Genomic DNA, 13,776 nt, shown 5'->3' with positions numbered 1-13,776 from the left:
TCAACCACAGTCTCAACTAAGAAATGCACTGTTAACTCACCCACATGACTCGAGTTGACCGTCAGTGGCTTTTTTACATGGCATTCACCATTTTGCGTCATCTCTTTCACAATTGCGACACACTTTGTACCAACTACTACGACACAATGTTGAAACCATTTAGACTCTACGCTGTGTCATTCCAAGTAAAAAATAAAATAAAAAAAGTAATTGTATGCTTTGATAGTCTTTACACAATGAAGGACAAGACTGACCAGTTTTAAATTGGGCTTTTATCCTGTTTTGAAAAAAAAAAAAAAAAAAACAATTCCAAATATGCTAACTTTGAGGGTGTGACACACTCATGTGGCATTGTGTGTGTTTCTCTATTGTGTAGCTATGATCTCGTGTTTTCTTCATTTTGAAATCAACTCGGTGCATGTTTGTGACATAAGCACAATGCTGCAATTTAACACACACTTGATGAGCAGCATACCAGAAGTACATGTTGGGTGGTTTCAGCCAAGCAGGTTGTACAGGCACTTTCTCACTGCATGCACTCTCAGCAGGAAACCTCAACCTCCATCTCACCCTCCTTCCTTTGCACTCACTTAAGAAACTCCAACATAAAGCATGCAATTTTTCAAACAGTTCCCAGGTGCCTCTGTAGCTTGTAAAATTCTGATTGAAATTGCTCTGTTTTGAAGGGACAGTTCTTTTTCACGTACATACGTCAGGTGGTATCGGTGTCATAGTATCATACCATATTTATGAGTACATATGTACAGTACAATGTCAATCCCTTGTACAAATTAGAGATCTGGATATGACTGATAAAATTACGGACATTATTGCCCCCTTTAGGCATTTTTAATGACCTCTGGTGTAAAGTGCATACTTGTTCATTGTTCAGTATTTGAATTGCCATACACCTTGTCTCATTGATGGCTGAATTATTGTTTTTAAAAACCTACCAGTGGCTTCAGAACAGCAGAGCAGCTGCCAAAGACGCTCAAGAGGGCTCATTGTTGTACATTTTGTTTATCAACAGTACGCTGAGAGAGAGTGGGCCAAAGCTAGCGCACGACTATGAGCTCACATCCTTTGTACAGACAGGCGGACAATGGAATGGTAAAACATTTCTGTCCGTCTTGTGGGCCCTAGACTGAGGGCCCGCCAAGCGACAATTAATACGTCAGAGGAACTGTTAAAAAGCCAGAGGTGGAAAAAGTACTCACAACTCTGTACTTAAGTAGAAGTACAAATGCTTGTGTAAAAGAAAGTTGATGATAAAGTACTGATTCATCTTCTTTACCTAAGTAAAAGTAAAAAAGTTCAGACTCTGAAATATACAGTACAAAAGTAAACATTTTTAAGGACCTTAACAAAGTATTTGTATTTAAGTTACAGGAAAAAAGCAACACACTTATTTTGACAGAATCAGAAGTAGAAAGCACAGATATCTGTTTTCAAATGTAGGGAGTAAAAGTAAAAAGTGGTCAGGAAAATAAATTAAAGTATCGATATCTGAAAAATCGACAGCACCGTTGCCCGCTATTTCTTCTTAAGTACCTACCACAACTTGAAAAAAATTAATGAGCCTATAAAGTACAAATACCTGAAAAGTGCAGTAACAAAGTATTTGTACATTGTTTATTCCCATTGCTGTTGGAAAGCTACCAAAACACGACACAAAGGCCAGGCTTGCCATTTTAACATTTAATTTATTAACAATATTCTGTCTTTTCTTGTAAACGCATTGGTTATATAGTCAACAGCACACAATCATTTTCACATTCCCTAAGTTCAAACGGCTGCATACATAAAATAAAAATGCAGGAGGAAGAGGAAGTTCCAGGAGAAAGGTCCATTAAGGAGTTGGGGGTGGGGGGGCTGGAATGATGGGTTGGGGGTGGGTCTCAATCCAACACAGAGCCCAGTTCAGCTGGGAGACCCTCAGCCTGGCGCCACTGAGACATGCGCAGCTCGAACCATTTCTGGAGGGAACACAGGAGAAGGAAGGAGGTGTTAAAACAATTGTTTTTTTTCCCCCTTTTGGCCACAAAAGCCTCAGCAGAACCTGAAAGAGGAGAAGTGATGATGTAACAGACCCAGCATGAATAGTCCTGAGAACAGGTGCACTTGTGATTCCTTCAAAAAGGGTTTTAAACAAAACAGCGGCTTTTGTAAACATGCACCACATAGTAAGGACTGCATCTGTGGGTCCTAAGTCCTTTTTGTTCACTGAACTTAATTGCTTATGTAAGGACAAAGTGCCAAGTCAGTTGGTCTCATTCTTCGTAGCTTCTGAGCCAGTTGGCTGATGGCTAAATGGGTTTTGAGTTTTGTTCCAAGACTAAAGTAGCATCTACAGTGGGTACGGAAAATATTCAGACCCTTTGAAATTTTTCACTTTCTGTGTCATTACAGCCATTTGCCAAAGTCAGCACCCCATCTTGACAGAAAAAAAACAGAAATGTAGACATTTTTGCAAATTTATGAAAAAAGAAAAACTGAATATGGTCATAAGTATTCAGACCCTTTGCAGCGACCTTCATATTTTCATTGGCCGCCCAGCCAAACTGAGCAATCGTGGGAGAAGTGCCTTGGTGAGAGAGGTAAAGAAGAACCCAAAGATCACTGTGGCTGAGCTCCAGAGATGCAGTAGGAGATGGGAGAAAGTTCCCCAAAGTCAACTGTCATCACTGGAGCCCTCCACAAGTCGGGGGCTTTATGGCAGAGTGGTCCGACGGAAGCCTCTCCTCAGACACATGAAAGACCGCATAGACGTTGCCAAAAAAAACACATGAAGGACTATCCCAGACTATGAGAAATAAGATTCTCTGGTCTGATGAGACCAAAATGTAAACTTTTTGGCGTTAATTCCAAGCGGTATGTCTGGAGAAAACCCTGACCTAGACCCGATTAAGCATCTCTGGAGAGACCTGAAAATGGCTGTCCACCAACGTTCACCATCCGACCTGACAGAACTGGAGAGGATCTGCAAGGAAAAATGGCAGGGGATCCCCAAATCCAGGTGTGAAAAACTTGTTGCATCATGTCCAAGAAGACTCATGGCTGTACTAGCGCAAAAGAGTCCTTCTACTCAATACTGAACACAGGGTTTGAATACTTATGACCATATGATATTTTAGTTTTCTTTTTTTTTTTTATAAATTTGCGTTTCTACATTTCTTACATATGACACACGTCTGTCAAGATGGGGTGCTGAGTACATTAATGAGAAACAAAATGATTTTTTGATTTTGGCAAATGTCTGCAATGACACAAAGTGAAAAATTTCAAGGGGTCTGAATACTTTCCGTACCCATTGTCTATACGTACGTATATAAATACCACAAGTAGAAGTAAATTATTATTAAATTCAAATTCAGCAAAAGTTATTCAGAGTATCTTTTTCCTCTGGTAGTTTTTTTGTCATTTTTTTTTATGTTTCCAAGCCTCTCGCTGTTTCATAACCGAGACAAAGTTGACTGCTTTTACAGCATCCACTCCAAACAAAAAGGGGCTCAAACATGCGGTGCACATAGGCCGCGGCACATTGTAAACGCTGTTTATGTGAAACGGGGAGTGGCGCACAGCCTTGTTTCTTACTGTGTATAGGCTATGTGTTACTGTGTATATGTTACTGTGTGTGTGTTTGTGGAGTTGAACCTTCCCCCAAGGGCTTTGACAAATCCAAAAAAAAACGAGAGGAAATGAAGTCAAGTCTTTTGATCAGGTGCCACATGTGAACCTTGCACCCCGCCCAGACCGCACCGAGCCCTCTCGCACACAATGAGTAGCGGCACTTGTAAACACCTGATGTGTGCGTGCGCACACCATGTGCGCCTTTTTACAATAGTAGGTCACGCACGTTGACAAAAACATGCAGTCACACACAAAGGGAGAATAAGCTAGGTAGCTAGACATCACTCAGTTGTGTGTGGAAACATGTTTTAAACTTGTCCCTGAAGGCAACACTTGACATGAAAGCTTTGTATATCGCTGGCCTATAATAGGCGTAGTTGCCCAAGTCACATTAGAATGTTTAGCAAAAACATGAAAAACACGAAAAATGTGAATTCAACAAACACGAAGAGGTGAATGACACAGCCACATTCCAATAGCAGCCGGGACCCAGCAAAAAAGGTTGGATAATGTTGAGTGCGTTGACTTGTTTACAGCTGTTGAATTGTCAACCAAGATAGCGTTAGCCAAAAATAATGACACAGTGCTCCAAGATATTGATAGACCAGATGCGCCTTATGTATGTATGAAAATGTTTTAAAATAGCCCCGTTCATTGATATTGCGCCTAATAATACCCAATAATGCCTAATGGTCCGAAAAATACGGTACCTTAAATTTGACCAGCTACTTCTAGCTGCAATTGCTACATCGACTGTTCATGCTAGCATTGTCCAAAAGGTGCTGCTGATGTGTTGGCCTTTAATATTACTTTTCAAATGCAGAAATGTAATGGCTGGTGGAGAGAGGTGGATAACCTACAAGACGTTAAGAAGTCATTCTCCACAAAAATGTGCCGGAACAGAGCAGAATTCATGTTCCGATGTACTTTGGAAATTCTCCCCAAATAAATTGAAACCATTTATTCCTCAACTCATTTGAGTTTTGCAGCTTGGATGATTTTCAGTTCATGCCCATGTCATGACAATTTCTGCTAATAGTGTGAAGTGTCGGTCTGTTTGATCAGGTTTGTTTACGCTGCAGATTCATGCTGGTAAATACTGTCAAACCTGGACTAACTGGTTTGTTGGCAAAGACGAACACTTTGCAGAAGGTAGAAAGTGTTTTTAGAAACAACGTGAAAGTGAAAAAGCAGATATTGACCATCCAGCACAACTTTGCTTATATGTAAACTTGATTATTTACATGGGAGGAAAATGATGATGGCGAGTGTGGATGTGCCCGCAACACTCTGGTACATTTGCAGGAAGGACACTGTTAAGAGGGTTTACACCTCCTGAGGTGTTAAATGTTATTTAAAACATTTTTGTGTGTTGTTTCACCCCACCTATAGGCTTTGTGATTCTGACTGTTTTTTTTTTCCTGTGTGAAAATAGCTTTGAAATCCAAACAAATCTGCTGTCTATGTTATCAATACTCCTCGTTGGTTTTCTGTTTCATACTTGCTGACTAGAATTATTTCATTCCAGTGCAACTTTTTGAACCCAAACTCAATTCCAAAACTGACCACAAGAGCGCTCACAGGAGCCAAATGGTTGCTCAATATGTCCTGATACTGCACATACAGTACATACTTCACTACACTGTATCTCATATATAGCGTGTAGGTTTGTAGTGCCACACTATAAACCAAAATATTTCATCATGCAGTGTACTTTTATAAATAGAGGAAGGGGAGTGGCCACCTCTTATTTGGATATCTGAAACAAATACTGCATAGGATGCATAATTGCAAAATGGAATAAATGCTTATGGTTAAAGGGATATTTTCTATTTTCATTATTTAATTCAAGTGTGTAGAATTATATAAAGTACCAATGTATCATATTTTTAAGATCAAATTCAATGTTAGTCATGGTGAAATAGTGGGGTAATCTAATCTTATGATGACATAAAAATACATTTCACATAAAACAATATAATAGTTGTATAGAAAAACATGTATTATCATATCTATTGTAAACTGTAAGTGTTTTTAGGTGTTGTCGTTGCTTGTATGAAGAACATTGCGTTGCCTTGTGTATGAAATGTGCTTTAAAGCTGCCATGCTTTCTAACATTATCAATTATATGGTCTACAATTCATAAAATCAAACGTAAAATACAGTAAAATTAACTTATGATTAAAAAAACAAACGTCTTTATCAACAAATTTTAATAACTCAAATTCAAGTGCTAGTCAAGATTAGACAGGGATATTTGCCAGTCACTTGTGAAATATATTGACAATGTGAATATTACACGATTGTCATAAAACAAAATATTTTATAAATGTAGTAATCGACATAGTGGAATTGTAATGTATGATTGAACATGCATGCATCCGAGTGATCGGGGCAGGACTCACCTGCGTCTCCTCCTCCGTGAGTCCGCACTCGGCGGCAACCAGCGTGAGCGTCGTCGAGTCGGGATACTTGCACGTTTTAAAATTCTCCTCCAAAACTTTGGCTTGGTAGTCGGACAGCTTCATGCACTCCATGTCGTCGGTTCAGCCTGGACTGGAGGAAGGCGGGAAGCTGCGGACTGTACGGAGCGCGGGCTCGCTGCGTGTTCTCGGACGACTCGCCGTCGGCGTGTGAGGGCACCCCGCAGGCGTCCGCCGAGCCAGAGTCCCGGAGGTCGCAGCGCTCCTCCGGTGGAGGCGGAGCTCTGACGTCACGAACTCCATTAGCCCGGCTCGTGATGTAATTTCTTTGGACAGCCTGTGGTTGCAATGCAGTGATGTCACAAGTGAAATCATTTGACTGGAAATGAAAAACGCGCAATGATTCAGAGTTATACAGTATTTTTAAAGTGACTGCAATCAACTCGTTTGAATTGAATTCAACCAGTCAACGGTGCTACATGTACGGACTGTCATTTAGACTAACCAAGGAAGAATAAGTAATGTAAGTGACCATTTCCTACCTCTCAACCTCAGCCAATTGCCCCTCTTATTAATGATTGCAATTCCCCTTATTAAGCGATAATAAACCTTACAAACACAATGCGGGATCTATTTACTCACAGCAAGACAGACTATATGTAGAATAAGAACAAAGATAATTTGTATAAACAAGTTTATTTTATTTACCAAATAACGTTGTCGTCTGCTACCGCAGTGTCCGAGACGATCCGGATTAGAGCCGAAATGGGCAAGACGAAAAAAACGATTTTTAAAAAAAATGTTTACTTTTTTTTTTCGTACAAAAATTGTTATACGGCGTACACAATTTGAAATGATAAAAAAAACAAACATATAAAATACGGGGAAAACGTATAAATTGACAGGTATGCCATTTAAGGGCTCTGCATGTAGACCAACCAATGACAAATTACTTCGTAACGACTTGACCTATGGCTTGACCTATGACAATCGAGATTTGCCATTTAGCGACAAAAGAAATAATATCATGATTTAGAGAAATAATACATGCAGACTGAACATAAGGATTTTTAAAGGGCCTTAAAAGAGGACATCTGGTCACTCGGGTTTGACTATAAAACTAAATGCATAACTTCCTGATTTCACTCACAAAATGATTTTATTGTGGCACACGTGCTAGTCAATCATACATATACTATTGGTCACCATGGCGACACAGGATATAGGTGCTGATAAGCTGTCAGTTATGACAGTCAAACATTGTACAATACTGAGGAAAACGGTTGGAAAGTGTTACTGAGGTGATAAGAAAGGCGATCTGCTCTTCACGCTTTTAGTAAATGAAGCGCTTCGCTTCAACAGTAAATTTATGTTAGATAACATTTGTGATGTTAAATTGTCATAAAATGAGTAACATGCAGGGTGGTTGTCTTTAGCATTATCCTTTAGCCACTGAGCTAATATCGAAATAAAGTTACACAACTGAGACAGTATTAATGAAGCGATGCAATTTTCCAATTACAGCTCTAGAACATAAATTGTATTAGTAGTTGACTAATAATGTGAAAATTATGCTAAAATATTATGGTGAAATACACTGAAATATATTAAAAGTAAAAGCGAATACATAAAATAATTAAAATGTAAAAATAATGAAAAAAATATTTATATGTAGTTGTTTTTACTTATTTTAGTGATTTTTGAAAAAATTTTAATGAATGAAACTCAGGTGAAACATTAAATAAAATCTGAAAATAATTCAAATCAAGTGGAAACAAATGAATGGGATAAAATTAACAAAAATATATCCACGTAAATAAATGAAGAAAAATAAAAGGGAAAATAAAATGAAAATGATAAAAGTGAGGCGGCACGGTGGTCGACTGGTTAGCACGTCCGCCTCACAGTTCAGAGGTCGTGGGTTCGATCCCGGCTCCGGCCTCCCTGTGTGGAGTTTGCATGTTCTCCCCGTGCCTGCGTGGGTTTTCTCCGGGTACTCCGGTTTCCTCCCACATTCCAAAAACATGCATGGTAAGTTGATTGGATACTCTAAATTGCCCCTAGGTGTGATTGTGAGTGCGGATGTTTGTCTCTGTGTGCCCTGCGATTGGCTGGCAACCAATTCAGGGTGTCCCCCGCCTCCTGCCCGAAGACAGCTGGGATAGGCTCCAGCACGCCCCGCGACCCTTGTGAGGAGAAGCGGTACAGATAATGGATGGATGGATGATAAAAGTGAATACATGACTAAAACTAGATCAAATGGGTGAAATCCAATGTAGAATAAAATACTAAAAAAAATTACTAAATAAAAATACTGAAATAAAAAGGAAAAATCAAGTAAAATATTGATTAAAATAATTAAAATATAGGTGAGAATGATACAAAAAGTGAATACCTGAATAAAAGCAATTCAAATAAATTGCATTGAAGGAAAATATCTAAAAATATAAAAATTAAAGCAAAAAAAGTGGAAAATGCAATAAAATTACACTAAAAGTGATTAAACAGAATACATTTGTTCCATGGTATATTTTCTACTTTGAGTTCAGAAAAATTTATTAATGTATCAGTATAGAATAATATCAAAATCTTAAACCAGTCCAATTATTGTTTTGAGCTCTAATATCAAAATCATAAACCAGTCCAATTGTTAATTTGAGCCTTTGCGCCGAGCACACACACACACACACACACACACACACACACACACAAAAGACAGACGGCGACCAGTCGGTGTTGCTGACGAACCCAAAAGTGGAACAAGCCAAACGTGACGATAAGAACCCGTGCGAGAGTCCACAACAGAGAGTGCACATGATGGGCCTGCTTGAGTAAAAATAACACAGGTCGTGACCTTTCACTTCCTGCAATGTACACTCACTTCATTTGGGAACAACAACCACCACCCCAGGAGATTTGCTGGTGTTTTTTTGTTTTTTTGTTATTTTTTCAATTCCCTTCAGGAATGTGGGAAAAGCAACATCCCAATTCATTTTCTACTGCGGAAAAAAACAACTATGTACTGTTAATGCCAATAAATAACATTCAATATCTTATTAATTGTTACACTGCAACTGCAATTGATTATTTTCGATTACCATGGCACTCCAACAAAGTTCAAAGTTTGAAAACCTGGCATCTGATTATTTTTATGGTGATCATAAATCTTTTTATAAATTAGTATAAGTAGTATAATATGGATCAACAAATGTTATTAAACGTCATCACAAACCAAATATTATAATGCTAATGTTGTAATGTTAAAAAAAAAAAAAAAAATTGAATACAAGTCAAGCAATATGCCATTTACAATAATAAAATATTCAATTCGATGAATCTTTTTGTGCCCTTTTTTTTGGTTACACATTAACACATTATAACATAAGACCAAGAATGACATTTGAGGCCCTCACCCCATTAGGACAAAGTATTTGTTTGTTTTTTTGTGTTTTTTTTACAGCTGCGGCATCCTGGCTCGTTAGCGCGATAGCAGATAAGAAACGATGCGTGTATTGACCCCACTATGTTCCTCTTATCTGCTGTGATTCACTCACACATTTTAGCGGTGGAATTGGCAATGCTTTACCATGTAAATCAAACGTTGCACTTCGCTCTTTTAACTGTTCAGTTCAGTCAGGGCATATAGTACCAGTCAAACGTTTAGAAACACTCTCAAATTCAGTTTGAATATTTCCTGAATTGAAGAGTAATACTTAAGCCACCAACATTATGAATAATTATTGATGGAATTGTTTCGTGTTGGTATTTGGAAATTCAGGACACAGATGGAACTGTTTGTAACAATATTTCATTTTTCACAATAAAATTCCCAAATGGAGACATATTATCATCCTCAATCCGTATCTCTCCACCAATTCAACACATTCCAACTTCAACTGGCACATTCTAAATTTCCACAATTCAGTTCCGTAGCATTTCAGTTTAGCGTCAGCACCACAACATTCGCAATTTGTAGAGGAATTGCATCCTCCGGATTATGGTTTGTTTTCCATGAGGAAAATAAAACAACTCGTGAGGCGGTTGTCATGGCAACAGACTGAGTCACAATGCTCCCGCCGTGCGTCGCTGCAGCAAGACATCATCTCAGGCATGGCTTGTTTTCACACATAATTACAGGCGGGACAAGTGTCAATTTCCTCACAGCGATTGCAAGCGACATGATGTAAGCGCTTTATTACGCTCCTGCGAGAGTTTTTTGTTTGTTTGTCTGTTTATTTATATAGTAGAAGTAGGTCGGTACACTACAGGCTTTGAAAGCTTTTGAATTTTTGATTCAATTCCATTGTTCAAGTTCACATATCTAGTCCAGCAAAATGTATTTGAAAAGCAAACTTAATTGAGTTAAATATTTGTATTCAAAATATGATTAATTACAGTGGCGCACTTACTATTTTCCCACCGCTACTTTTTTTGGTCATGCTTGAGAACACGCAAACCACACACTGCTAATTTGCATACCAGTTGACCTGGCAAACAGAAGCCAGTAGATGAAGGCTATTCGCAATGCATTTGTCACGCTAGCGCACGCTGATGTTAAACAGCCAGCTGTCGAGCAGAAGGAAACGACTACTCGATCCAAGACAAACAGTGGATGTGCTCATTGAAGATTTACTCTCATAAAGTATGTATCTGATGTGAGCGCGACTGTCTGTGGTTGCCGTGGGAAGTGGGGGAAGCCGCCGGGCCCCCCCCCGCCCCCCCCCGCCCCCCCCCCCCCCGCCCCCCTCCGACCCCCACTTTGGTCCTCACCCCGGTGACTCATTATGTTCCACGAAGGAGTGTATAGCATATGGACATTGCATGACGCCCAAATCCTGGTCCTCCCTTTTCTCGGTTCCAGGTCGCCCACCCTCCCACTCGCGCAAGAAAAACATCTGGGAGTGAAGAAGCAGATTCCAGAGATGAATCTTATGTGTGCTCAGAAGTAGCAACAAACTTGAATGGATTTGGATATACAATACAAGGGTGCCGTGACTTTGGAAATCTTAAATACCACGGGTTAACAGCTAATTTTAATGCGTCCCTAAATATTTTTGATGCGGATTTAAAAAAAAAAAAATCTTTATATTTTTTGTCAGGTCTGAGATGTTTTTGTTTTTAAGTTTGACTTCTAAAAGCTTGCACAATACAGATTTTACCATGTGTATTGTGTTGTAATTTATAGCGATGACATTTCAGAAATAAATTCCACCTGTTGTTGAACTTAACCCTTAATTCATAAAAAATACTTATTACATATTATATTATTATTATTATGAAAACATGATGTGCTAGGGCAAAAACAATGGCAGATTAAGAACCAGCGCAAAAAAAAAAAAAATCTAGAAAAGTTTACTTGCATTTGTGTTTAAACAATTTAGTAAAGATTTGCTGGCCAGTGTTGTCGTGTCTCAATTAAATCGACCAGGACACTCTTGTGAGATTTTTAATCAGTTTTTTTTCCTGGTTAAACAAAGGTTATATAAAATAAGGATGTCGTGTATGAAGTGCTGCCTCCACGAGTGAAAATTAGTTTGTCCTTATGGGCGCTCACTTTAGTCCCTGTACTCTGACTTGCTACCACAAATCTCTAGTCAGGGTTTGTCCCATATCGAAACAGGCTAATTTCAGCAAGACAAGAAATGCGGTGGAAAGTTTATTGTAATATTTTTTTCTCCTTATTTTTATAATTTGGTGAAAACATTTCACATACGTATTATCATACGTGGGAACTGTTTTACAACTTTTTATTTATTTATTAATTTATTTTATGCACCATATATCTACTTTAAGGCAAAGCATTTCAGCAGTAGTGAAGTGAAGATTTTGGACTTCCTGTTTGCAAATTTTTCAAAGAATATTTTTGTTCTTGGGCCACAGGATGTTCACTTGTCCTCTGAGGAAGCTCTAAAGATGTATGGACCAGCCCGAGAAGGAAGCAAAGGCTTCCTGAGCATATAGTCCAGATTCCAAAACATAACAGAGGAAGCTTTCACAAAGTCACTGTACAAAGACCAGACCCTCCAAAACTTGGGCGGATTAAAAATGTTCCACATCAAAAAACAAAACAAAAAAAAGGGTGGAGGGGGAAGGCCCCCTCGCAAGGTAACTTGTGTAAGCCAAGCTTCAACGCTTGTTCTGAGTGGCTGGAAAATGTATGACTACATTTTCTCAGAGGACTTCCAGTGGGAGTGCTGGAACTCATTTTTAATGTTTTTTTTTGTTTGTTTTGTTTTACTCCATCGGACTGATCTCATCACCCCCCATGTGCCACGACATTCCCTCCACTTATTTTTGGGGAAACAAGCTGTAAAATTGAAAGCCCCAAGTCATCCCATTTGAAATTGAACTAAAATTTCCTGGAAAAAAATATGCCTCAAGTCATGTTAGCAAATATTGTAATACTTCAGCTTAGTGAGCATCTTAAGCAGTGCTTCTCAAACCTTTTCCACCATGTACCGCCTTAAAAAAACTTAGCAGAACAAAATGCAGTATAGAAAAAAGTGAATTTAAATATGGATTCATTTAACATGTATTGCGCACAATTTCAATAAGAACATGTAGCTAAACAAACATTTTAAAGCAAAACAGTTCCTCAAAACTAAATGCAAATGTACTGTGCATTAATTAAATACAACTGAACTGTGCTTGAGCAGTTATTCTTTTGCCAACCACTGATTGGCTAATGTGTGAAAAGAGTCGGGCTTTACCACACAAATCTACATGTTTTAAAATCTGAACAAAAAACCAAGGGGAGTATCAGTGCTTACTGTCTACCCCCAATCAACTTAGTGTGCCAGAGGAGACAAATACGGATAATGAGTGACTCGTTTTGTGGGCAAAACGGCCGTTGCAAAAAAAAAAAAAAAAAAAAAAGGCAGAAATGTCCGTTTTTGAGTTGCTACATATTAGTCATGGAATGAAAGGAAATGTGAATATTTATTTTTAGAGATGTCTCAATCACTTCTTTTGAGTACTTACCAATACTGAGTCTTGATCCGATACCTCGGCAATGCATTTACAAAGAAAAAAAAGAGCGCATCCAAATTGTCTTAAAATGTTTTTTAAATTTAATTGAAGGTTTCCCGATATAACTTTTTATATTGCTATAGTTCAGCAGTGGTTTGAATCAAGTAAGCAAATATTTTTTTTTCCTTTAATTTAAATAAATAAATAAATAAATCCCACCTCTTTCAGTGTATACCGATCATCTAAAAATCATGATTGGCCCCGACAACCGTTTTACAAGTCAATTTACAGGGTGTGCCAATGATGTCATATGCAACTCTACCAGGCCCACCTCTTAAAGTACATAAATGTACAGACGCTATACGTAGCCTACTGCATTTTCCATTCTTTTTTTTGTGATTAAGTATATTTAGTGTGTATAAAAAGTGTTTTAATACGTTTAAAAGTGCTTAAAGAGAACAAATTCCTCTAAACATTACTGCCTTTGGGCCATTTTATATTAAAATAAGAACAACTTGGAAGTCAACCAGCTTGTTCTGTAGTAACACACAACAGCCTGTTTTTAGTTGGACACGCTTTTGAATTGAGGAGACGACTGGTGATTTAGTTGGGGTGAACGCTCCGTGGTGGAGGCCCAAGCAGATGAGAGGAGAAAAGCGGCAATGAAAACCTCCGCTGGGGGTTCTGAGGTCTCGACCAGCGGCGCCACGTTCGCATTTGCTCCCTGTGAAGTGGTTCCCGCGTGTGGTCGATT

At 38.6% G+C, this 13,776-nt stretch overlaps 2 protein-coding genes across 8 annotated transcripts in view; one reads left to right on the top strand and one right to left on the bottom strand.

Moving 5' to 3' along the window:
- Positions 1-13,776, top strand: part of arl9 (ADP-ribosylation factor-like 9) — a 28,031-nt gene that overhangs the window by 7,063 nt on the left and 7,192 nt on the right. The window lies entirely within an intron of this gene.
- hopx (HOP homeobox) lies at positions 1,684-6,294 on the bottom strand. Its single transcript, XM_086054183.1, has 2 exons — positions 6,036-6,294; positions 1,684-1,976 (listed from the first exon to the last, which is right to left on the bottom strand). Exons 1-2 carry the CDS (start codon positions 6,165-6,167, stop codon positions 1,899-1,901), a joined length of 210 nt encoding a protein of 69 aa, XP_085910309.1. The 5' UTR covers positions 6,168-6,294; the 3' UTR covers positions 1,684-1,898.

This window comes from Filicampus tigris, chromosome 2 (genome assembly GCF_054856515.1).
Source record: "Filicampus tigris isolate MCC_2025a chromosome 2, RoL_Ftig_1.0, whole genome shotgun sequence".
Lineage (NCBI taxonomy): Eukaryota > Metazoa > Chordata > Actinopteri > Syngnathiformes > Syngnathidae > Filicampus > Filicampus tigris.
The sequence above is the reverse complement of the archived record's forward strand: the minus strand, read 5'-3'. Positions and strand labels throughout refer to the sequence as shown.

Bases quoted from the DNA above. Each gene is read 5' to 3' on its own strand.
- hopx (XM_086054183.1), bottom strand. From the start codon at position 6,167: ATGGAGTGCATGAAGCTGTCCGACTACCAAGCCAAAGTTTTGGAGGAG. The intron at 1,977-6,035 runs GTGAGTCCTGCC...TGTTCCCTCCAG, and splicing joins TCACGGAGGAGGAGACGCAG to AAATGGTTCGAGCTGCGCAT.